This window comes from Chiloscyllium punctatum, chromosome 27 (genome assembly GCF_047496795.1).
Source record: "Chiloscyllium punctatum isolate Juve2018m chromosome 27, sChiPun1.3, whole genome shotgun sequence".
NCBI lineage: Eukaryota > Metazoa > Chordata > Chondrichthyes > Orectolobiformes > Hemiscylliidae > Chiloscyllium > Chiloscyllium punctatum.
In genome coordinates this window covers 45,561,924-45,588,636 of record NC_092765.1, presented here as the reverse complement: position 1 = coordinate 45,588,636, position 26,713 = coordinate 45,561,924, and the positions used below count along the sequence as shown (strand labels likewise).

Sequence of the window (26,713 nt, the reverse complement as noted above, 5' to 3'; positions counted from 1 at the left end):
GTACTCATGTGACTCAGTCTATGGTGTCTATCTCATACGCTGCAGGCAAGGATGCCCCAAGGCATGGTACTTTGGTGAGACCAAGCAGATGCTCATGACAACAGATGAATGGACACCGCACATCAATCAACAGACAGTGGTGTTCCCTCCCAGTCAGGGAACACTTCAATGGTAAAGAATATTCGGCCTTGGACCTTCAGGTGACCAACCTCCAAGGCGGACCTAAGGACAGGCAACAATGTAGAGTGGCAGAGGCTGATAGCCATGAGGATGGCCTCAACCTTGGGGTCATGTCACACTACAGGTGAAACAAACACACACACACACACACACCTATGCCCCAACACGCTTGCACAAACACTTTACCAAACCTGCACAAATGGAAACACACTCTCTGATGTGCACTCACATTCACATGCACACTTTGGAAATTCCACTTTGGAAACAGAACCAGTCTGCCTCAAGATTAGTCTGACTCACACCTTTAACGCATTGTCTGAGCTGAGATGTCATCTTTTATTATAAAAGCGTAAATTATCTTGAGAATGTGATTTTAAAAATGTTTTGGGATTTACGTATTAAAGGACTGAAACCAGCAAATCCATTCTAAAAGGTGAAAGATTTAACAATCATGATTTGTTCAATGTATCATTGTAGCACTGTAATATTTTGCCATAAATTGTGTCTTACTGTCCTGCTTCACAACCATCTGATGAAGACACAGCGCTTCGAAAGCTAGTCTTTCCAAATAAACCTGTTGGACTACAACCTGATGTTGTGTGATTTTTAATTTTGTCCACTCCAGTCCAACATGGACATGGACAGGTGCATCTGCAACAGGTAGGTGAGTCAGATTTAGGTCAAGTAGCATTTTCGCTCTTGCTGGGTTGCTCATTGCTTTGCCTTACCGTCTAAGATTCCCTCCTTGTTTCAATGCAAAATTTGCATATTTTGCTAACTTCTCTTTTAATTCTCTGCATGGCCTTATGATTTTGTGTTAAACCTATTCCCACAGAACTATTGATCATCCAACTTGCTTTAATGGTCCCTGACAAGCAACTTTGTGAACATTCCTTTCTGCTCAGTTCCTGGGTTCCTCCCTTCCTGCTGTCATTACCCATCTCGCCAAAATAATTCGATCCTTGACCACTTTTCCAAATCTTTTGCATGTTGTCAAGGAACCTGTCCAGAAACAGTCCTCCCCACCATCTGTCTCCGTAATTCCTGATAGGTGGTTCACATAATGACGCTTGCAGCCAATATGACGTGATGTTTTCAATTCGCATGCCTGGGCCAACATTGGCCTCAGCCACACCGACTTCGAATCAAGTGAAGATAAAACCCACCTCGATCAGCTGTCGGAATATCTCATCTACCTGGTTGAGAATGCTTGGCGAGTCACGAATAAATTCCTTAACTGCATCCATATGATTGAATGTGACCAATAAGATGTCTTTAGGCCTTGGACAAAGCAGGACTTGGTACTTGAATGCCATTGTCATCAGGTCATAGAGCTGGAGATTATAGAGAAACAAAGCTCAGATACTTACTGCACATTAAATTACATGAACAATATTCTTTTCTGGAAACAAATATCACCTTGGAATTATTTTATCCTTTTCCCACCCCTTCAGCTGTGGACACTTGGCACAGGCGATCAACGACATCATCCATATCTTTTTGTGAAGGGTGAAGTTGGGCTAGTGTTTGAGCTAGCATTGTGAATTTTCATCGATTGCACAGTTGAGGGCCTGACAGATTACCCCTGTTTTTTCCTATAGCAATATTTAATACTCAGGTGTCAAAAAGAATGAATAGTGATTACTCCCAACAGCTTTGTCTGATCAATGTTGTTAGAGGAGACTAGAAACCATTTGTATTTACATATGTTATAACCAAAATACTCCCATATTTCCCTAAGGATTAAATATTGAACTGATCCATTCACCTTGTCCATGCTGGCCTGATTAAGTCTCATAATGGAGGCATGAGCCAGCCGATCAAACACTGTCCTTAGGGCTTTCTTGGAATACAGTTCTTGGGATTTGAACAATTCCTCCATGAACTTCTTATTAAACATAGTGCTGATAATGTCATTCATTACTAAGAAAAAAGAGAAAGAGTTACATATAATTTAATGAATAATTCATCAGAATCCTTTATATTGATGTACTGGATAGAGGAACTGCCCAAGGTAGAACTCAATCACATGTATCTAGAACTAAGACCACAAATTTAATCCTGGATCAGTCCTGAGTTAATTGAGCTGCGCTCAGGGTAACAGTAGGGGTTTACCCAGTATATTTATCCTGATTACAATATTTGACTTGATTAAAAAAAAAGGTGCATGTGATAGGAACAAGAACAGCTAGTGGAGGAAAACTATGAATCTACACGACAGACATCACTTTACCAAAGTGCAGTGATTGGAACTGGGGGAACCTGTTGACTACGAGATCCTTGATTGGGGTTGTTAACTTGAGCCAATAAGGAAGCCCTGGCTGACCAATATAAACAGGGGCGCTACCGCACTTAGGCGGTAGTGTGGGGGTTAAAAAAGAAGAAGAAAAAAGAAAGAAAAAAAAAGTATAAACAGGGGCGAGGGGCAGCACGGTGGCTCACTGGTTAGCACTGCTGCCTCACAGCACCAGGGTCCCAGGTTCGATTCCAGCCTCGGGTGACTGTCTGTGTGGAGTTTGCACCTTCTCCCTGTGTCTGTGTGGGTTTCCTCTTAAAAAAAAAAGAAAAACAAAAAAATATATATAAACAGGGGCGAGGGGCAACACGGTGGCTCACTGGTTAGCACTGCTGCCTCACAGCACCAGGGTCCCAGGTTCGATTCCAGCCTCGGACGACTGCCTGTGTGGAATTTGCACATTCTCCCTGTGTCTGCGTGGGTTTTGCTCCAATTTCCCCAAAGATGTGCAGGTCAGGTGAACTGGCCATGCTAAATTGCCCATAGTGTTAGGTGCATCAGTCAGAGGGAAATGGTTACTTTTCGGAAGGTCAGTGTGGACTGGTTGGGCCGAAGAGCCTGTTTCCACACTGTAGGGAATCTAATCTAATCAAAAATAATAAATAAATAAATCAACAGGGGAGGCTCTGCCTTATGAGTGGATTCTGCCTAATGCGGTTTGTACTTTTTTTTACTGTGTATGCACTGTATCTTGTTGTATAGGTTCTGATTGAACAGTGTTTCCATTGTGTTTTGTGTATCTCTGGGGTGACTAATTTTTGCTGGGGGTGCTGGTGTGTGGGTTTCCTTTTATGCCCTGTTTTCCAGCTGTTTGCAATGTGTTTTTTGGAGGATTGCTAAGTGGTTTGCCTTATTGCTTCTGTGTATTGCTTTTCCTGCTGGTTTTGGGGGGACTTGAGATATCTGTTGTTGGGACCCTTTTTTTTGTAGTTTTTTTTAACTGTTAATTGTTAGTGTATCACGTGTTTGTAAATTTGTATAATGTTGAATTAAAAAAAACGGGAAGCAGGCGAACTGATGGCCTAGTAGTATTAGCCTGAGACAATTAATCCAGAAACTCAGCTAATGTTCTCTGGACACAGATTTGAACCCCACCATCGCAAATAGTTGAAGGTGAATTAAATGCTTTGAAAAAAAATGTAATTAACAACCTGCAAATGAGTATTAAACAATTGCTAACGTTAAAAAACTATATAAACAGAGGATAGGAGCCCTCTTGGGGCATAGAGGTAGTGTCCCTAGCCCTGAACCAAGGATCCCAGGTTTAAGTCCCACCTGCCCCACTGGTGTGTAATAACATTTCTGAACAGGTTGATTTGGAAAATTAGGTTCTGTTAAATAAATTATAAACAGGGAATTTAGAATCTCCTCAGTTCAGAGGACTGAGCTGGCTGGCCACAGCCAATGTACTGTGCACAAGTAAATAAAGGGGACTTGGTGACAAGATTCCAGCCTCTGTGCAGTTACTTCACAAAGGAAGGAAATAAATTGGAGAAATGAATGAAGACTTAAAAGGAGGTGAGGAGGAACAGTACAGTGACACAGTCTTGGAGCTCAGGCAGAATTCACATTCAAATCCACCATTACAGATTTGAGAATGTGTTGAGCTGCTATCCTTGCAGGCCTTTAAGGGAGTTTGGTGACCAGAAAAATAACCAAAATGCTGTACCCACAGGTTGTGTACAGTAGACCAAACAGAGGGTTGGAAGTATATTACCTGCCAGGAAATATGTGCGAGACTAGCATAAGCAAGACATAAAACCTCCCTCACACTTATTACAGTTTTTTTCAGGAAATGTCAAAACATATATCATTAGAGCCACACTTTCTGTTTTAGTCTCCTGCGGCTCACATGATGCATTATTTTATTGGGTAGTTCAGGTTTACCTATAGACAGAGTCTTTGATCAATGTTAAGTTTGGGTCACTTATGATGACTTCTGTGTCGTGCTGCATTCAACCTGGTGAGATACCAACCTTTGCAAATTGGGGTGAAGGAGAGTCAAGTGGATACACACATGCACAAAAATTCAAAAAGCTTGCTTATCCACCCTTTTTTGATCCTACCATTATGGAAAAGAGAAACAAAACTGTTATTCGCAGACTGTATTAATATCAAACCAAGTACACATTATTACAGATGCTGGAAATCTTAAACAAAAATAGAAAATTAAAATACTCAGCAGGTCAAGAGGGATCTGCAGCAATAGAATTTTCAGGTTGACTATGTTTCATTGGGATCTGGAAGATATTGGCGCAGGACATCAGTTACCAGGAGCTGAAAGATGCAGTCATTCTCAAAGGCAGCTATGGGTCATAGAGCACTGAGGGCATGCACACTCTGATATCAGCAGCCCATAAGGTCCAGTGGTCGAGAGTGCTTGCAGGGGTGGGTGAGCAGTTTGTTAACTGCACAGGACATTTCATTTTAAACACATTTTGAGGCATCTCCAGCACAGCTTTTGCTGTAATCACTTTCAACCCAAGTTTGACCCATATTAACACTGTCAGTATCCTGGAGTAAATATCTATTTAAATGCAGGACCTTCACTGTTTCTTCCATTCCCTTCTTAAAAAATCTCTATTTAAAGGGAATGGACTGTCCACCATTATCTATTGCAAGGCCACTGAATTTGACTGCCATCTTGATTGAAATTCTTCACACCTCATTCACTGTGAGGACTAAATTCCATTTTCCAATTTCTCTTAACACGTTCTGAGAATACCACTTTCAACAATTACGCTTCCAAAATATCTTCCCTTTTGCTCAGCTAATGATTCCTGTCCATTGCTGTTGATGGGTCTCTCCTCCATTTTTTGCATTTCCACGTCACCCATATCAACCCACAATTAACTTGAAGCCACAACACACAAGGAGACTATTAATTTCTTATATCACTGTTTAAATTGGTAAAACACAGCAGGCATAAGTAAGCAAAAGCTTTTTCAAAATGAATTCTACTGCCATCTTGATTTAAATTCTTCACACTTCATTCCCTGTGAGATCACAAATAATTTACTTCTATCAAGCATGCACAAAGATAGAATTTTAAAATCCAGTTACTCCTCATTTACTGCATCTCCAATCTTGATCGTGGATTTAAATTAAACAATCAATCCAGTGTTCATTACTACAGCATGCATGACAGGCTTTCCTAAAACATGAACTCCTGAGCAACTGTTACTTTAAGCGAGAGATTCCACATTCTATTTGACTCTGAATATAGTATACTGGAAATCGCACCCCACTATTCCCTGAGTTACCACATACGACTGATTTAAGCTCTACGATAAAAGAAACTCACATCAGGTTTCACCAATAAAATGTAAAATAAAAAAATTATAACAAACTTATCTACAGAACTGACAAGACCAAGACTCAGCAAGAATATTGTGAATGGAAAATAGGCATAAATTCTGCACTTGAGCCTAAACCAAAAGAGTTTGAATGAGGTGACATTTTCAGTTCCTTTTCGGTTTTTGACAATTATATCACATTATTGTTAACCATTGACCATCCTCAATTTGCTAATCAATTGGACGTGGCTCTTGTTTTGACTTAGCAGTCATTTTTGCAAATGATTTGAGTGACATGCACAATCAATGCACAAACTGATTTTGGACAGTTACTTTCTTTTCCCCCAAACAAATGGGGCGTCAGTATGAATCCCTGAAGTATAAAATCCAGTGCCAGGAAAACAACACGCAGTGGCACTCGCTCTACAAGTTGTAAAAAGAAAACTAATAAGCCAAACATCCATTCTCCGGCTTACACTTTCAAGTAAAATGTGTGGTTTTTGCAATTCATTTGTAAAGAATTCATTGTATCAATGATTTAAACTACTCCTAGATGCTAGTATTCTTTTGCTGATCCATTTAAAAATGTCATCTCCTTTTGTAAGCTCCCTCCTCAGAGCCCCACACAGCCTGCTCAAAACCCGACCCCTTCCTGCAACCTCCCGCCTTTATCCATCCCTTCCTTCTAACCTTCACCTTTGTACTGTTGCCTTCTCGACCACCACCATTTGCCCTCCTTGAGACAGTTACTGTGACAATGCAACCACCGCTCCCTAAGGCAGACAGCTGCACTGACAAAGAGCAGCTCCTGGCTCCCCATCACAGCCTTGACAAGCGGTTGTCCCCACACCAGCCTCCCAGACTGGGCTAAAGGCAGGTTGGATTCTATTGCCAACTGTCTCACTGCTGACAAAATTTTCCGAATTGCTCACTGTCCCTCCAATCACAAGATGCTTCTTTCCAGCATTTAATATTCATATAGGTTCATAATGATCCATATTGGAACCAGCAAATGGAAAACAATCAGCCAATGACTGGTGGTACAGCCACTCTCCAATATTGTCCATTTTACTGGGGGGGGGGGGGAAGAGGAGGAAGGTAAGAGGGTGGATTTTTAAAATTAATTTATGAGATGTGGGCGTCGCTGGCTGGCCAGGATTTTATTGACCATCCCTAGATTCCCTTGAGAAGGTATTGGTGAGTTGTTTCCATGAACCACTGCAGTCCACTTGCCATTAGGAAATGAACTTTCTGACTGGTCAGTCTGGCGATTGAATTTTCAGAGGTGTTTTGAGGATTACAGGGGTGAATTTGCCTGTTTGCCACAGTGTAATTATATTGCTGCTGTGCAGTACACAACAGATCATAAAGAATCTTAACATGTGCTGGCTGAACCCTAAGACTCTTATCCCAGCAGCTGCTGACACATTGTTTAAGTATATTAGTGACTTGCTTTATCACATTGCTTATAGCTGTAGAACTTTCATCATGTTCATACTGTTCATGTTTGTGAAATATATATCAAAGAAATAACTCAATAGCCTCCCATTGCTTTATGTTGCTGGTTAAGTTCATAAGACATGGGGCAGATTTAGGCCATTTGGTCCATTGAGTCTGCTCCGCCATTCGACCATGGCTGATATGCTCCTCACCCCCATTTTCCTGCCTTTTCCTCATTACTCTTCAACACATTACCAATTAAAAATCTGTCTAACTCCTCCTTAAACTTACTCACTATCCCAGCATCCACAGCACTTTGGGGTACTGAATTCCACAGATTCATAACCCTTTGGGAGAAGCAGTTTTTCCTCAACTCTGTTTTAAATTTGCTACCCCTTATCCTAAGACTATGACCTCTAACCCTAGAATGCCCTACAAGAGGAAGCATTCGCACCATGTATATTTTATCCATACCTGTTATCATCTTATAAACCTCAATTTGATCTGCCCTCATTCTTCAAAATTCCAGAGAGTATAGGCTTAAACCGTTCAATCTCTCTTCATACGACAAATCCCTCATCTCTGGGATCAATCTAGTGAATGTTCTCTGAACTGCCTCCAATGCCACTACATCTTTCCTCAAATAAGGGGACTAAAACTGTGCATAATACTCCAGGTGCGGTCTCACCAATGCCTTGTATCGTTGCAACGATACTTCCTTACCTTTACATTCTATTGCCTTTGCTGTAAAAAACAACATTCCTTTCACTTTCTTTATTATCTGTGTATCTGCATGTTAGCTTTCTGTGACTCATGAACAAGGACACCCAGATCCCTCTGTACCCTGAAGTCTCTCAACTTTTAGATAATAGCTCTCCTTCCCATTTGTCTAACCAAAATGCATGACCTTGCTGTTATCCATATTAAACCCCATCTGCCACATTTTGGCCCACTCTCCTAAGCTATCTATATCCATTTGCAGGGATCTTACTTCCTCACTGGAATTCACCATCCACCTATTTTTATGACATCTACAAATTTGGATATAGAGCCTTCTATTCCTGTATCCAAGTCACTAATGCATCTTGAAAATAGCTGGAGTCCAAGGAACCCTGGGGCATCACACTAGTTACTTATGGCCATCCAGAAAAAAAAATTACTCTGACTCTGTCTTCTGCCTATCAGCCAGTCACTTATCCAAGCTAATAAATTATTCCTAATCCCATTTGATCCAACCTTGTGAATTAACTTTTTGTGCAGCACCTTATCAAGCGCCTTCTGGAAGTTCAGATACATTACATCTACAGGATCCCCATTAACTATTTTGCTTATTACATCGTTAAAGAACTTTAGCAAATTAGTCAAACAGGATTTGCCCTTCATAAAACTATGCTGACTCTGATGGATAGTGATTTGACTTTCCAAATGTCCTGATATTGCTTCCTTGATGATTGATTCCAACACTTTCGCAACAACAGATGTTAAACTTGCCACATATTGCCTCCCTCACTTTTTGAATAAGGTGTTACATTAGCATGCTTGCAATTCACTGGAACTTTTCCCGTGACAAGAGAATTTTGGACTATTGTCACCAATGGATCCACTATCACTGCCACCACTTCTTTTAATACCATTGGATGTAGGCCATCAGGCCCAGGGGACTTGTCTGCCCTCAATCCTAATAGTTTGCTGAGTACCTTTTCCCTTTTGATGTTGATTGTTCTACTTTCTACCCTTTCTATAACCTCTACACTTTTTAAATAAAATTTAAGGTTTTATAAAAATGACAGAATTATATTTGCAGATACATTCTATTTTGCTCAAAAAACACACAATCTGCAGGCATCAATCCATGTAATATTTTGTAAATTCCACTTTGGAATAGAACCAGCCTGACTTAAGTTTGGGATACAGACAGACTCTGACCTCTCAACATTAATGCATTGCCTGAGCTGAGATGTCACTTTTTTTAAATAAACCCTTAAGTTATCTCAAGAATGTCACTTAAAAGAAGTTCTGGAATTTACATATTAATGAACCGACATCTGCAACCCATTCTAAAAGACGAAAGACGTAAGAACAATCTAGGTTTATTCAATATATCATTTCAGTTGCATGACACTGTAATCTTTTGCTATAAATTCTGTGTCTTATGGTCCTGCTCCACAACCACCCGATGAAGGATCAGCACTCCTAAAGCTAACGCTTCCAAATAAACCTGCTGGACTATAACCTGGTGTTGTCTGATTTTTAACTTGGTTGTTGAATCTCATTGTTGCTTTTTCACTTTGTTCAAAATATGTGGGGCAATGCTGACAAACCAGCATTAATTACCTATACCAAATTGCATTCGAGCAGGTGGAGGTAAGCTGCCTTCTGGAATCACTGTCGTAACTTTGTTGTTATGGCGAATATTTCCAGGATTTTTGTTCGAGCAGATTGAAGAAATGGTGACATAGTTTCAAGTGAGATGGCATACAACTTGTGTCCATCTGCTTACACTTTGTTCTTCTAAATTTATTTTTTAATTCATTTAGGGATGTAGGATGAGCCTGCATTTATTGCCCTTCCCCAAGTAGAGGTCACAGGTTTAGAGGATTTTGTAGATGGTACGCATTGTTGCTAATGTTGGAGGAAGTGAATTTTTAAGGTAATAGATAGTGTTGATCATGTGCATTGCTTTGTCTGGAATAGGGTTGAGCTTTAAGTGTTCTTTGAGTTGCACTTAACCAGGCAAATGGACATTTTATCACAGTCCCACCTTGTGTCTTGTAGATGGTGGGCAGGATTTGAGGATATAGGAGGTGATTTACTTGCCAAAGAATGAGCCTTGGAGGGAGTACAAGGTAGATTTACAAAAATGATACCTGGACTTCAAGGGTTAAGTCTATAGGAATTAGGTAGAGGAAATTTGAGGCTGAAGATTCAATTGTTGAAATACATGTGAGAACCAGAGACAGTCAAAGAGCTGTACAGCACAGAAAGAGATCTTTCGGTCCAACTCGCCCATGCAGACAAGTTTATCTTAAATTAATCTAGTCCTATTTGCCAGCATTTGGTCCATATCCCTCTAAATCCTTCCATTCACATACCCATCCAGATGCCTCTTAAATGTTGTCATTGTACCCACCTTCACCACTTCCTCTGACAGCACGTTCGATACACACACCACCCTCCACATGAAAAAGTTACTCCTCAGGCCTTTTTAAACTCTTTCCCCTCACCTTAAATCTATGGCTTTAAGTTTAGGACTCCCCTATTCTGGCAAAAAGAACATAGAACATAGAACATAGAAAAATACAGCGCAGTACAGGCCCTTTGGCCCTCGATGTTGCGCCAATCCAAGCCCACCTAACCTACACTAGCCCACTATCCTCCATATGCCTATCCAATGCCCGTTTAAATGCCCATAAAGAGGGAGAGTCCACCACTGCTACTGGCAGGGCATTCCATGAACTCACGACTCACTGAGTAAAGAATCTACCCCTAAAATCTGTCCTATACCTACCACCCCTTAATTTAAAGCTATGCCCCCTCGTAATAGCTGACTCCATACGTGGAAAAAGGTTCTCATGGTCAACCCTATCTAAACCCCTAATCGTCTTGTACTATACTATAGACCTTGGCTATTTACCCTTTCCATGCCCCTCACGATTTCTAGGACTAGGAATTAAATCCTGTGAAGAGAATTTAAGACATTGGGGTGAAAATGAAAATACAGAGGATCAAAATCATCTTTGGATTGTTACCAAAGCCATGCACCAATTGGCATAGGATTGTGCAGCTTAAATTTAACACTCAAAAGAGTAATTGAATCCCTGCATTATTGAAGCAGGCCATTCAGCACACCAAGTTCACACCAACCCTTCAAAGAGCATCCCAACCTGTTACCCTATCCTCACATTTCTCATGGCTAATCCACCTAGCCTGAATATTCCTGAACATTATGGGCAATTTTAGCATGGCAAACTTCACACAGACAGTTGCCCAAGGCTGGAATCAAACCTGGGTCCCTGGAGTTGTGAGGCAGTAGTGCTAACCACTGAGCCACCGAGTCACACATGAGAGAACTATGAGGACACTAATTAATAATTGGCAAGGATGGATTTGGAGACCTCCTTATCTAATGGGTTGATAGTGGATAAGCAGTGGTTCATATTTAAAGTTTGCATGCATGGATTACAACAATTATTAATTCCTGTCTGGCACAAAATTAAGAGGAAAGGTACTTCAACGATGGGTAACAAAAGAAATTAAGGATATACATAGATATAAAGAAGAAAAGTACAAAATTGCCAGAAAAAATAGTAAGCCTGAAGGTTTGAGGCATTTTGGAATTCAGATTTGAAAGCGGATAAAAAAAATTGATCAAGCGGGAAATAGAAGTATGAGAATAAAATTGTTAGAAACATAGAAAATGGTTATAAATATTTCTATAAACATGAGAAGATAAATGGATTAGTAAAGATAAATGTAGATCCTTTACAATGAGAAACCCATAAACTTATAATGGGGAACAAAGAAACAGCAGAAGATTGTATATAAACTTTGGGGTTTGTGCCTTCACAAAAGAGGCTACATATAACCTCCTAGAAATGTTACAGAAGCAAGGATAAACTGAGATGGCAGAATTGAAGGAAATCAGTATTAGCAAAAACCTGATGCCGGGGAAATGAAAGGGGCTAAAGGTTGACAGATTCCCAAGGGCCTAATAATCTACATTCCAAAGGGAGTGGTCCTGGAAATATCTGATGCATTGGTGGTCATCTTGCAAAATTCTGAGACTCTGCAGTAGTTCTTATAGATTGGAAGGTGGTAACTGTAACTAGGAGGGATAGAAAAAAAACATAATTACCAACCAGTAAGCCGAACTTTAGTAGTGGGAAAATGCTAGAGACTATTATAGAAGATGTTAAAGCAGAACATTTGGAAAGCATTGATGGGATTGAACAAATAGGAGAAAGTGAGGACTGCAGATGCTGGAGACCAGAGTTGAAAAGTGTGGTGCTGGAAAAGGTGGTGGGGGGGGGGGAATTTGGGGGACGGGTGCTGAGAATACGTTAGGTATTGTGATTCTGTTCACCGAGCTGGGAACTTGTGTATTTGTGTTGCAGACATTTCCTCCCCTGTCTAGGTGACATCCTCAGTGCTTGGGAGCCTCTTGTGAAGTGCTTCTGTGATGTTTCCTCTGCCATTTGTAGTGGTTTGAATCTGCTGCTTCCAGTTGTCAGTTCCAGCTGTCCGTTGCAGTGGTCGGTATGTTGGGTCCAGGTCGATGTGCTTATAGATTGAATCTGTGGATGAGTGCCATGCCTCTAGGGATTCCCTGGCTGTTCTCTGTTTGGCTTGTCCTATAATAGTAGTGTTGTCCCAGTCGAATTCATGTTGTCTGTCATCTGCGTGTGTGGCTACTAAGGATAGCTGGTCGTGGCTAGTTGGTGTTCATGGATGTGGATCGTTAGCTGTCTTCCTGTTTGTCCTATGTAGTGTTTTGTGCAGTCCTTGCATGGGATTTTGTAGACTACATTGGTTTTGCTCATGCTGGGCATCGGGTCCTTCGTCCTGGTGAGTTGCTGTCTGAGAGTGGCTGTTGTCGGTTTGTGTGCTGTTATGAGTCCTAGTGGTCGCAGTAGTCTGGCTGTCAGTTCGGAAATGCTCTTGATGTATGGTAGTGTGGCTAGTCCTTTGGGTTGCTGCATGTCCTCGTTCCGTTGTGTTTCCCTTAGGTATCTGTTGATGAAATTGCGCGGGTATCCGTTTTTGGCGAATACATTGTATAGGTGTTCTTCTTCCTCTTTTTGCAGTTCTGGTGTACTGCAGTGTGTTGTGGCCCTTTTGAACATACCGACCACTGCAACGGACAGCTGGAACTGACAACCGGAAGCAGCAGATTCAAACCACTACAAATGGCGGAGGAAACATCACAGAAGCGCTTCACAGGAAGCTCCCAAGCACTGAGGATGTCACCTGGACAGGGAACGAAACGTTTGCAACACAAATTCCCAGCTCGGCGAACAGAACCACAACAACGAGCACCCGAGCTACAAATCTTCTCACAAACTTTGAATACGATAGGTATCGTATTCCCAGCGCCCCTCCCCCAAATTCCCCAATCCCACCTTTTATCTCAGCCCACTTGGCACATCAGTCTCATTCCTGAAGAAGGGCCTATGCCCGAAATGTTGATTCTCCTGCCAACATGAGTTTACGAAAGGCATATCATGCTTAATAAATCTTCCGCAGTCTTTTTTGTTTTTGAATAAAGAACGAGTAGAAAAGATTAGGGAGGACCAGTGGTTGTACTGTATTTGGATTGTCAGAAAGGTTTTGATTAGGGTACCTGATAAGAGATTAATGGGAAAAATTAAAGTACATAGGATCGGGGTAATATTTTGGCATGGATTGAGAGCTGATTGACCTACAGGAAACAGAGTTGGTATAGCTGGCAGTGACTAGTTGAGTATCACAATGAAAAGTGCTTGGACCCTAGATGTTCCAAATATATATAAATGACTTGGCTGAGGGAACTAAACGTAACTTTTCCGAGTTTGGTGAGGTCACAAAAACTAGGCAGGACTGAAATTTGCGAGGACAATGCCAGGAGGCTTCCAGATGATTTAGACTTGTTGAGTGAATGGGCAAATACATGGTATACGGAGTGCAATGTAGCTAAATGAGAAGTTATATACTCCTATGAAAAAGAGAATGGATGAGTATTATTTAATGGTGGTATGTTGGGAAGTGTGGATGTACAAAGGGTGTCCTAGTACACTAGTCAATTAAAGCAGATGCAGCAAGCAATTTAGGAAGGCAAATGGTAGATTGCTCTTTCTTGCAAGAGGATTTGAGGTCAGAAGTCAGAATGTTTTACTGCAGTTATGCAAGGCTTTGGTGAGACCACACCTGCAGTATTATGTCTAGTTTTGGTCTTCCCCACCCCAAAAATAAGTTACTTGCCGTAGACTGAAAGCTGAGGCAGTTCACCAGGTTGATACCAGGGATGGCAGGATTCCAGGAGTGTAGTCAAGAAAGAAAGATTCACATTTCACAAACTTTCACAAGCATTGAACATCTCAAAGCACTTTACACATCCTCTAGTGAAGGAAACACAGGTGCCAACTTGCAAAGCGCTGCTCTCACAAAGTGCAATGCTAACCCCCAGGATTTAAGTAAAGTTAGTTGAGAAATAAATATCAGCCAGGATACTTGGGATACAAGCCCTGTGCTGCTGCCATTACTTTTTTTTAATGTTGACCCGGTTTGGGTAGCTTTGGTTAAATATCTAATCCTGAAGATGCACTTCTGATAATACAGCACTCCTTCAGTACTATACTGCATATCAGCTTTAATTTTTGTGCATTGATTTAAATCCAGACAGTTCTGGCTCAGAGGTGAGGACACCATCAGTCAAGCCACAGCTGACAGTGAAAGCTGTACAAGGTGTTCTTCCAATATAGAGATACGATAAAAAGGAATTTGTGACAAATTAATGCAGTGCTGCTTACTTTCTAGTTTAGAAGTATAATTCATTGAAACATACTAAATTCTGAGGTGAGTTGTTGAAAAGGTTAATGCTGCAGGGACCTTTCCCCTGAGTGGAGATTTGAGAACAGGGATCATAGTCTCTGTACAAGGGGTTGCCATTTTGGATTAATTTTTTTTCCATTCATTGAATTTGAACCTTTGCAATTCTCCATCCCTGGGTGCTCTTGTATTGAATACATTCAAAATTAAAAATGAGAGATTTTTAGATTCTAAATTGATCAGGGAACTTGGGGATCAGGCAAGAACCTGGAACTGAGAATCAGTAATTATTGAATGGCAGACCAAGGGTGCGGGCAGAATGGCTTACTCCTGTTGCTTGTGTGAGCTGAGACATTGGAGCAACAATTTCCAATTTGACAACATTTATATTAGACAGTGGCTCCTGGCAGAGAATCCCCATTTTATGAAGACAAGTGGACTGTGATCCAGCAAATGTGATAACAATCTTCAAACATGAAATGACCTTGGCCTGACCTCATTATATTTTAATAATGCTGCACGTGGCACAGTCTATCATTCAGCCAATGTTAAGATAAGATCTTTCAGTCCAGCTTACCAATTCCCAGTATTAAGTCTGAGGCCTATGGGATGCCAATTACCAACATTTTAAATAGGTTGCAATGTCTACCTGTAGGAGAGGGAAAAAAATGAGTTGCCATATAGCTGACATGTCATTTTTTTCCAATATTTGTACAACACATTTTCAGGAAAGCAGAAGAAAGGAAGATTCTCTTTTGCTTTACTGGGAAGAAGGACAACCATCATGAAAGTTTCCATTCCACAATCTGTTTTTCACCTGAATGGACAACAGGATCATATTGGAATGGAATAAAGACGAGCATGAGCTGAAAGTACCAAAATTACACCAGGCTTTCAAAAAATGCTTTGTTAATAAGTGTGTAAAGAGCATCCAGCTGTAGCAATTCAGTTTGTAGCTTCATTGCAGAGATACAGGAGGTTAGAAACATTTATAATGAATTATGTACGTGCGATTTTCAGGAGACAAGGGTCAATTAAATGTGGAGCTGGAAGAGCACTGCAGGTCAGACAGCATCGGAGGAGCAGAAATGTTGACGTTTTGGGTCAGGACCTTTCATCAGGACTGGGAAGGGGGAAGGGAGCTCAGAGATAAATAGAGGGAGGAGATTGGGGTGCGGGAAAGGTTGGTGGGATGGTGATAGGTGAATGCAGGTGGGGGTTATTATGATTGGTCAGTGGGAAGGATGGAGCGGATAAGTGAGAAGGAAGATGGACAGGTTAGGTCAGGTGAAGGAGGTGGGGAGGAGAGGGAGGTGTGGATATGGGATGAGTTTGGGGAGAAGCGATTTTGAAGCTGATGGACTCTGTTCAGGCAATTGGGCTGTCAGCCCCTGAGGTAGAATACAAGGTGTTTCTCCAGTTTGCATGTGACCTCATTTTGACAAGAGAAATGAGGCCCAGGATGGACATGCTGCCAAGGGAGTGGGAGGTGGAGTTAAAATGGCTGGCAACAGAAGGTAGTGTTGGTTGGAGCGTACAGATGCTCTGCAAATGGGTTCCGGAAGCTGTGTTTCAACTCTCTGATGTGGAGATCACATTGGGAGCAAAGGATGCAATAGACCAGGTTAGAAGTCCAGGTGAACCTCTGCTGGATTTGAAATCACTATTTGGAGCCTTGGATGGAGGTGAGAGGAGAGTTGAAAGGGTAGGTGTTGCATTTCCTGCAGGAAAAGGTGCTGTGTAGAGGAGAGGTTAGTGGGGAGTATGGAACTGACAAAGTGGAATGTTAAAAGATGAAATTGGAATATCTCTCTGGACATTAATGTAATATTAAAGGGTTAAACTGCACTGACTGAACATCCTAGAAGTGAGTGGGGACAACATTCATGCAGGAATGCAGATGCTTCCAACTCCACTTAGACAGTCAGTTGCTACTACTATTATCAAATCAAACCATCATTCAGTGCCTTCCATTCAGAAATGCTTTCATAGCCATCCCCCGAAGCTAGGTATATCATACCTACATTGTCTTAGGAATCACTGAGTCAGGAAATTGTCTGCATAATGATTCCCCAGGATTAGGGATTTACATTTGCACTATCTCCAAGGATGATCTCACTCTACCATTGTATCTGGGGTAATATGTGACTGTGGGAGAGTGGCCAGAGTATCGGTGAACATTGCCAACTAACCTGGATAAAGGGGATGTGCTTTTTTTGTTCGGGGCCTCTTTGACTTGACTTTGCACGCCTGCGAAGAGGGTCAAAGGGGGTCACCTAGCTTGTACAGGCTTTAATAAACTTTAACTGTTTGCAGTAGTTGGTGTGTGCAAATTGCATCTCGTGCATGAAACCTCGGGAAAAGAACCTAACACATGGTGGCAGCGATGGGATTCCAACATACACGGAGCTTCCAGGTGGACTGATTAAGCCGTCTGAGTGCTCGTTGCGTGAGACAGATGGGCTGACAAGGTAAGCTTCACCTTGATCTCTCTCTCTGTAAACCTACTACTCAATCAACCCCTCATCTCCTGGGACTCAGTGGTGATGGAACCTTTGAGGTAACTCGCACACTTGCACACCTATGATCCGCTTTGCACAAACAAGGGTTTTAAATCGGGGTTAGAGTCCCAGGGTTACATCGGAGTTAGAGACCCCAGAGTTTTGATTGGGGTTAGAGTCTCCATGAGAAGTAACGCAAGAAAGGCGTTTATGTTCTCTACAGACACTAGATTTGAGGCTATGGAGCATTAAAAAAAATTAGAATTTGATACTTCTTAAAGTTATTGCCCTTGTCCCCCACAGCTCCCCTTAGAAGTACTTTTAGGACAACATGGCATCACCGGGGAAAGGGGGACAAAGTGGGGCTGGTCCATTCAGATCCCAACAGTAAAGTACATTGACTGCCAGGGAAGCTTTGTCCGGGTTTTTGTTGTGGGAGTCTCAGTTTCTGGATTGTGTTCTGGGGAAGGCGAGTGGCTTGGACTGTGGCGCCATTTGGCCCATTGCAAGGGTTTTCTTTTTTTTAAATGTAATTTCGTCAAGGGGATGAAAAAAAAGAGAAACGCTGAAATTAAGGTTGTACTAATACTTGGATCAAGGGGGGAATTGTGCCAAGCTGAGAGTTTGATATTTAAATATTTTGGTTTGCTGAAGTACTGGTTCAGAAAATCCTTTTAAGTAACTGTTTTGCCTTATCTGAATTAGGATCTCAATTCAATGTGTTTTGTGTACTGTGCAATGGGTAAAGCATGCCTTTGGACCACCGTCCAGCCCTCCACAACCTGATCCAACAGATTCAATCTGCTCTTCAGTCATGAGCATGAAAAGTGAAGAAGCTAACAACAATGAAGAGGAGGTCGGTTTGCTTATCGTCAGTGGCCTTTCTACAAACATTAAACGGTGGGGGGCTTTACCTTTTGATCATTTAAGAGATATGAAGGTTCACTGATCAAGCTAACATCAAAACAGCCAGTTGGCTTTGTTACATTTGACAGCAGAGTGGGAGCAGAAGCAGCAAAGAATGCTGCATTCACCTAGCCGGCTATCATTCAGTGCCTTCTATGCTTTCATAGCCATCCCCTGAAGCTAGGTATATCAAACCTACATTATTGTCTTGGGGAATCACTGAGTCAGGAAATCGTCTGCATAACAATTCCTCAGGATTAGGGTATTTACATTTGCATTATCTCCAAGGATGATTTCACACTACCATTGTACCTGGGGTAATATGTGACTGTGCGGGAGTGACTGTGGGGGAGTGGCCAGAGTATCAGTGAGCATTGCCAACTGACCTGTATAAAGGGGATGTGCTTTTTTTATTCAGAGCCTCTTTGACTCGACTTTGCATGCCTGCGAAGAGGGTCAATGGGGGTCACTTAGCTTGTATAGGCTTTAATAAACTTTAACTGTTTGCAGTAGTTGGTGCGTGTGAATTGCATCTCGTGTGTGAAACCTCGGGAAAAGAACCTAACAAAGGGAGTCACGGAGTGAACAGTCCCTACAAAAAGTAGATGGGGTGGGTCAAGGAATATCATTTTGGAGGTGTGGTCTGACTGGAGGTGGCGAAAATGCCAGAGGATCGTGCGTTGGATTCGGAGATTGGTGGGGCGGAGTGTGAGGATCAGGGGGATTCCAACCTTATTGTGGTTAGGAGGAGGGGGTTTGAGGGCAGAGGTGCGGAAAATGGAGAAAATGCGATTGAGGGCATTATTAATCACAGGAGAGGGGAAATAGAAAGATATCTGGAATGTCCTGGAGTGGAATCCCTCATCCTGGGAGCAGAGACAATGGAGGCGGAGGAATTGGGAGTATGAGACTGAATTTTTGTAGGGGCGGGGAGGTGGAGCAGGGTGTGGAAGGAGGTGCAGTCAAAATAACTGTGGAAGTCGGTGGGTTTGAAATAGATGTCTGTATTGGGTTAGTTGCTGGAGTTGGAGAAGGAGAGGTCCCGGAAGAGGAGGGAGGTGTCAGAGATGGTCCAAGTGAATTTGGGTGGAAGGTGTGGGTGAAGTAGATGAAGTGTTCAAGCTCATTGTGTGAGCACAAGGCTGCAATGATACAGTCATTGATGCAGCAGAGGAAAAAGTGAGGGATGGCACTGGTGTAGCTGCAGAAGAGGGACTGTTCCATGTATCCTACAAAGACGTGGGCATAGCTTAGACCCATGCGGCTGACCATAGCCATCCCTTTGGTTTGTAGGAAGTAGGAGGAGTCAAAGGAAAAGTTGTTGAGGGCAAGGACCAGTTTTGCCAAGGGAATGCGTGTTGGGGGAGGGGACTGGTTGGACCTGAGAGAGAGGAAGAAACAAACAGAGGCCTTTTGTGTGGATTGTGTCCCGAACATAGGTGAGGAGTTCCTGGAAAGGGAAAGAATGGAATCGAGATAAGAGGAGATGAGTGCAGTGGGGCAGAAGCATGCAGAGACAATGGATAACCGGGGTAGTCAGGTTTGTGGATTTTGGGTAGGAGATAGAAAAAAGGCTGGGAAACTGCAGATGCTGGAGATCAGAGTTGAAGTGTGTGGTGCTGCAAAAGCAGCATCCAAGGAGCAGGAGAATCATAAGCCCTTCATCAGGGGAATTATCAGGTTGGAGGCTATGGATGGGACATCTCTCAAGGTGATGAGGTTGTTGTTCATTTGGGAGATGATGGTTTGGTGATGAGAGGTGGGGTCATGATCAAGGAGACAGCAGGAGGAGGTGTCAGAGTTGGCATTGGCCTCAGCAATGTAGAGGTCAGTATGCCAAAATACCACCGTGCCCCATTTTGTCTGCGGGTTTAATAGCAAAGTTGGATCAGAAATCCCACTGTTTTATAATCCACTTCTATGTTTAAATTTATGTTTACAGACATCACAGTCAGCCTTTTTCTCCATCAAGAATGTCAAAGAATCTAATGTAAATTTAAGACTGGGCTAACATAACAGATTTTGGTTTTCAATGTGTGTACCATGCATCAGAAAGCCTGCACTGCTTCCAAAGATGCAATCTCTCAATTGGAATGGCATGATGTTTCTCTTAAGTCTATTCTAGGTGACACTGGTGATGCCGCATGAAATTACAAGTGGGACCTCACCAAAGCACAAGTGCTCCAACTCCCCACTGCTGAGAGTCAGACAGAATGGCTATGGACTTCCCTGTGCAGTAGCTTGCTGGCATGAACAGTGCATTAACTCTGTTCTATTTTCAAGCTAAACAGCGAACAGGATTTGATTTCTCATGACCATCAGCCCTGCCCTCTTCCTCTAAGAAAAGAAACAATAAAGTCCAGGGCTAAGGGGCTAATACTCTCTCTACAATCTTATGGACCTATTTAGAAGGAGAGTTGAGGTGGAGCAGCACAGGATGCAACTGTGCAGCTAAACAAAACAAAGTACAATACCTTGTTGTCGGTCTGCTTCTGGCCACTCATCTACAAGATGCACAAGAAAAAAGTGAATGACTTTTTAAAAAGATAATTATATTATTTACAAGCTACTGTAGCCTGATGATAATAATTTCATGCACTACTAATGAAGAAATAAATGTAAAATAAGGTTTTTTTGCAACACAGAATGGCACTTCTTTTTCTCTTTCACCCACCTCATCCTTCAAAAAAAAAGTTGTCTTCTTTCCATTGATCTTACTGAGCCTGTAAAACACTTTGATTCATAAGAAACATTTTGGGACATGCATAAGAGAACGGAGACAAATTGAGTAATTCAGAACCCTGGGATTTCAGTGTCAAATGAACTTGAACTGTGAAAAACACCAGCAGTCCAATTCTATGCCGTCCTTCCAAAACTAAAGGGAATCTGGACAGCCCATTGGAGCTGTGTATGCAACACTGGTGTTCAATTCCTATTTCACTCTCCATCCCAATCATCCAATATTCCAATCCTCTGATCTTCACCAACCATCCAGCTCAAGCAAACCTGAACTGCACTTATTGAACTCATTCCAGTTTACAAATACTTCACAATCTTCACTAACATAATCTACCCAACATCACTCACATAATCTATTCACACACCTGAAATTGTAGCTTATCTTCCAGCTTTCCCCACATACTGCTCAATTCCATCATCATTAGTTGAGCCTAATTTGCCATCTTGACCCTAAATCCTCACAATATCAGCTGTCACTTTGAAAAGCTTCCTTAAAGGCTTGCTCTTCAATTATACTACAAACTCCTTTTCTAAATACCCTGCATGGCTTTGTGCAAAAGTCTTTGGAATGTTTACGTTTTAAAGCTGCTACATAAATGCAAGTTGTTGATGACGCTAGTTAGAAGTGCTTCAATTTTGGTCTAATACTGGAAGCAATTAAGTGGGGAGGTGTCAAAGACGAACACAACATTAAAATGTACTGAACAATATCTTGTTCAGTAGGTATATTGGCACAATTACACAATGTGGCAGCATTGCTTAAAAAAAAGGAAGGGATGTAATTTCTGGACAATCAATATTACAAAGTGCACCAAAGTCCAGTGAATGTGCTTCAAGAATGAAAAGAAATCAAAAGGCTGATGTTAGATTGAATGATATAAAGTGATATCAAAAATAAGAGATAAATATGAAGTGATACACTTTGGTAGGACAAACAGAAAACACTTCGCTTCTTCAAAAGTAAGAAATTGAATTGATATAAAAGAAAACATGAAGAACCAGATGAACATAACATTAAATGTAACATCACTGGTCAGCAAAGGAATTAAAATGGAAACAAATCATTTGGATTTGTTTCTGAGGGTAGATATTTCCTAATCAATCTGTTCAGAGGTGGCATTAAACAACTTAGGATATAAAAAACCAAAATTAGTGTTGTCATTCTGCTTATTTTATGGGGCACTGGTAAGGCTGCACCTATTATATAGTGCACTGCTTTTGTTTCCTTTAATAGGCTCAAGAGCACTAAAGAAAGTGCAAAGCTAATTTAACATCAAGGTACCAAAAAAATGAGAGAATACATTAATCACAAAAAAATGTAACCAGTATTTTTTTAATTTAAAATTAGCAATAGATTAGATAAGAACAACATAGAAAAAAAAATGTTGCCACTTGGAATAGAGTCCAAGACTAGGGACAATAAACAAAAGAGAGTTGTCAATAAATCCCATAGGGGAAAAAAGATTTTTGAAAATTTGAAGAGTGGTTCTAATGTAGACCTCACAACCACAGACAATGATTGGGGTGGCACAGTGGCTTAGTCGTTAGCACTGTTACCTCATAGCGCCAGGGACCCGGGTTCAATTTCCACCTCAGGTAACTGTCTGTGTGGAGTGTGCACGTTCTCCCTGTGTCTGTGTGGGTTTCCTCCAGGTGCTCTGGTTTCCTCCCACAGTACAAAGATGTGCAGGTTAGGTGAATTGGCCATGCTAAATTGCCCGTTGCATTAGTCAGGGGTAATTGTAGGGGAATGTGTCTGGGTGGGTTGCTCTTCGGAGGGTCGGTGTGGACTTGTTGGGCCAAAGGGCCTGTTTCCACACAGTAGATAATCTAATCTAATCAAATAGTTCACATGCTTTCAATGGGAAGGAGAAGGGTAGTAAGCAAAAGCCAGGGAACTATAGACCAGTGAGCCTGACATTGGTGGCGGGCAAGTTGTTGGAGGGAATCCTGAGGGATAGGATTAACATGTATTTGCAAAGGCAAGGTCTGATTAGGGATAGTCAAAATGGCTTTATGTGAGGGAAATAGTGTCTCACAAACTTGATTGAGTTTTTGAAGAAGTAACAAAGAGGATTGATGAGTGCAGAGCAGTGGAAGTGATCTATATGTACCTTAATAAGGCATTCAACAAGGTTGCTCATGTGACACTGGCGAGCAAGGTTAGATTACATGGAGAACTAGCTATCTGAATATAGAATTGGCTCAAAGGTGGAAGACAGACAGTGGTGGTGGAGGGCTGCTTGTCAGTCTGGAGGCCTGCAATCAGCAGTGTGCCACAATGATCGGTGCTGGGTCCACAGCTTTTCATCATTTATATAAAAGTGATTTGGATGTGAACACTGGAGGTATGGTTAATAAGTTTGCAGATGACACCAAAATTGGAGGTGTAGTGGACAGCGAAGATGGTTAGCTCAGAGTACAACAGGATCTTGATCAGATGGGCCAATGAACCGAAGAGTGGCAGATGGAGTTTAATTTAGATAAATGTGAGATGCTATATCTTGGAAAGGCAAACTAGATCAGGAATTATACACTTAATGGTAAGGTCCTGGGGCGTGTTGCTTAACAAAGAGACCTTGGAGTGCAGGTTCATAGCTCCTTGAAAGTGGAATCCCAGGTAGATAGGATAGTGAAGAATGTGCTTGCTATGCTTGCCCTTATTGGTCAGAGTATTGTGTCCAGGAGTTGGGAGGCCATGTTGCGGCTGTACAGGACATTGGTTAGGTCACTATTGGAATACTGCACGCAATTCTGGTCTCCCTGCAATAGGAAAGATGTTGTGAAACTTGAAAGGGTTCAGATAATATGTACAAGGATGTTGCCAAGGTTGGAGGGTTTGAGCTACTGGGAGAAGCTGAATAGACTGGTGCTATTTTCCCTGGAGCGCCAGAGGCTGAGGGGTGTGGCCAGACAGGCTGTTCAAAATGATGAATTTATGATGTATTTACAAAAATTGGACATTGATGATGGCATGCTGGGAAAGTAAGGCAAGCCTTGACCAAATTAACTGTGCTAATAAACATGCTGCAGAATCCAGACAGGCTGCAGCTACCAATAGATAGTTTGCAACCAACCTGGTAGCTGCAGACACGACAATACACACCCAAATTTAGGTTTGAATAGAGTAAACGCAATATAATCTTCAGGGCGATTGGAAACATCAGGGTGTGTACCAGACCCGGGACTGCCTCACACCCTTATTTGGAGGAGGCTGCGTAGACCCAGTACCTCCAGGAATGGATGCCAAAGGACCTGCCATTAACATGCTAAAGCCTGGTTGGGTCTGATCAATCAGGATGATTGAGCCCGATCAATCAAATGGTGATCCAAAAGGGCACAAAGTTACAAGAATCACCATAAAACCACGCTTAGGACAGTAACTCAAGACCAACCACCAAGAGGAGAAGACCAGACGATCATCACCATCTGGATCAAGGCCAAGAGCTCATGTGGTGGTATATGATCATCCAGAGTTAAGCTAAAAATAGATGTGTAGTGTAAATTGTTAATTTATAGCATATTTTGTTATGATAGTATTAATGGTGTCAAATAAGTGAATATTATTTGGGCGTCACGGTGGCACAGTGATTAGCACTGCTGCCTCACAGCACCAGACACCCAGGTTCAATGCCCGCCTCAGGCGACTGACTGTGTGGAGTTTGCACGTTCTCCCCGTGTCTGCGCGGGTTTCCTCCGGGTGCTCCGGTTTCCTCCCACAGTCCAAAGATGTGCAGGTCAGGTGAATTGGCCATGCTAAATTGCCCGTAGTGTTAGGTAAAGGGGTAAATGTAGGGGAATGGGTGGGTTGCGGGTCGGTGTGGACTTGTTGGGCCGAAGGGCTTGTTTCCACACTGTAAGTAATCTAATCTATTGTTTATTATTATTGAGTCCACTCACAGCTCTTTTGCTAGACACAAGAGATAAACAGAGTGGCAGGTGCAACAAACTGGTGACATAGATGGGACCTCGATAAGAAGTGACTTTATCACTCCGGAATCGAAGCCCATGGAAACTAATTCTTTGAGATTTTGCCTGAGCCGGTTGTTAAGGGGACAGCTGTCCCACGCGAAGGTCAAGAATTCAAATAAATCAAAGGGAATAGAAAGGTCTAAACTGAGCTGTTCTTTAAGATAACATCCAACAGGTGTTTACTCCTGATCTAGCAAATGACTTTCCTTTGTGTGCCTGAGTGGGATAGGTAAGGTAAAACACTGAAAGTCGGTAGAAACCTGGTGGGATTAGGACTGGAGCATAGCGAAAGCCATACCCTCAATCTGATCCATCCTCAATACCTCGCAGTTTAATTGGAAATGGCAGAGAAAGACGTTGGAGAAGAGGATTGTCCCACATGGGAAACAAAACTGAGGCAGTATATTAGTAAGGAAAAGTGGCCCATATGGGCAGAATTTTGTTGAAATAATGAAACAGGCCCAGGATCCCTCAGACAGAAATACTGGGATGACTTTAGGGGAACTGTGCTGGGTCCACTACATTTTGGTATTTATATAAATGATTTGGATGTGAACATAAGAGGTACAGTTAGTTAGGAAGGGTTTGGAGGGATATGGGCCGGGTACTGGCAGGTGGGACTAGATTGGGTTGGGATATCTGGTCAGCATGGATGAGTTGGACCGAAGGGTCTGTTTCCATGCTGTACATCTCTATGAACTCAAGAAAAGTGGACTTCCAAACTTGAGAAGATCACAGCAATAATGTGCTGTCTGGGACAATTATTAGGGACCGAGCAGGAATTAAAACCATTTGTCAGGAACTACAAGACGTGAAAAGGAAATAACAGATTTAAAGCTGAAAAACGCAGCTCAGGATCACAGAACTCAAGCAAACCTACTCCCCATGAAGCAATTCCAAACCCAGTGTGAAAAACCATACCAAGATATCCAGTGCATAGTGTCAGAGAAAGAGGCCACTGAGAACAAAGTAAGGCAATTGAGAAACAACTGTGCAGATTTGCAAGCTGCAGTCAAAGTACTGCACCAGACACATGGGGAAAAGAAACAGGTAGCCACAAACCACACCAAGTACCTGCAGGAGATGGGGAAATTTAAAAGGTCAGCTCTCAATCCGCAACAGAATAATTTGAACATATGGAAAGGTTAAAGAGGAAGGAGAAGGACTGGAGATAGACTGGGATGAGCTCAGGGAAGACACACACCGGTATGCCATGTGCACGGAGGATTGGGGTCCACCCCCACCCTTCCCAGAAGAGTCAATTCCTTCAGTGCCCCTTTGGGACAACCACTGTCACAAAGAATCCGATCACCACTGAGAGACAAGTCGGGATGTCAAAGCCCCAGCGATCACATAGACCACTCCATTTACAGTGGCACAGTTAGCAGAGATCGGGGAAAAAGATTCCTGCATTTGAACCACCAGCTGATCTGTTTATGTTCTTTGAAAGGGTCAGGCAGCAGATGGTTTTACATGGATTAGATGAGACAGAGGAAGTAAAACTCACTGTAATGTGTGTAAGCCAGTCAGTGCAGTCCGTGATCCCAGGCCCACGAAGTATAGGAGACAGAACCCTTGCCAACACAAAAAAGGTGATCATAATAGCAATTGGGTACAATAAGGGAGACCCCATAGATAGGTTAAACAAATACAGACAAAAGAAGGGGAAACACCCGACTGTCTTTACTAGTCGCTTATGGGTGCACTTTACAGGAGTCTACGGAGATTTAGATAGGGGTCAGTTATCTGAGCCTGGTTCAGCAGTGTGGGCCAGAACTTTAGTTTCTCATACCACCGAAGAGAGCAGGAAGGCATGTATAATTTCGGTCCCACAGAGCCAAGCCATGGATGAGGCATGG

At 42.2% G+C, this 26,713-nt stretch overlaps 1 protein-coding gene across 4 annotated transcripts in view; it reads right to left on the bottom strand.

Annotated features, from left to right (window-relative positions):
• oscp1b (organic solute carrier partner 1b) overlaps positions 1-26,713 on the bottom strand; it is a 78,029-nt gene that overhangs the window by 39,124 nt on the left and 12,192 nt on the right. Inside the window, exons 2-5 of one of the 4 annotated variants that reach the window (XM_072548602.1) lie at positions 20,818-20,866; positions 20,618-20,647; positions 1,949-2,103; positions 1,347-1,514 (exon numbers count right to left, since the gene is read on the bottom strand). In XM_072548602.1, coding sequence (XP_072404703.1) covers positions 1,347-1,514; positions 1,949-2,101 — 321 coding nt within the window. In that variant the 5' untranslated portion in view covers positions 2,102-2,103; positions 20,618-20,647; positions 20,818-20,866. The remainder of the gene's footprint in view (positions 1-1,346; positions 1,515-1,948; positions 2,104-20,617; positions 20,648-20,817; positions 20,867-26,713) is intronic. The other 3 variants (XM_072548603.1, XM_072548601.1, XM_072548600.1) reach the window with 3 other exon arrangements.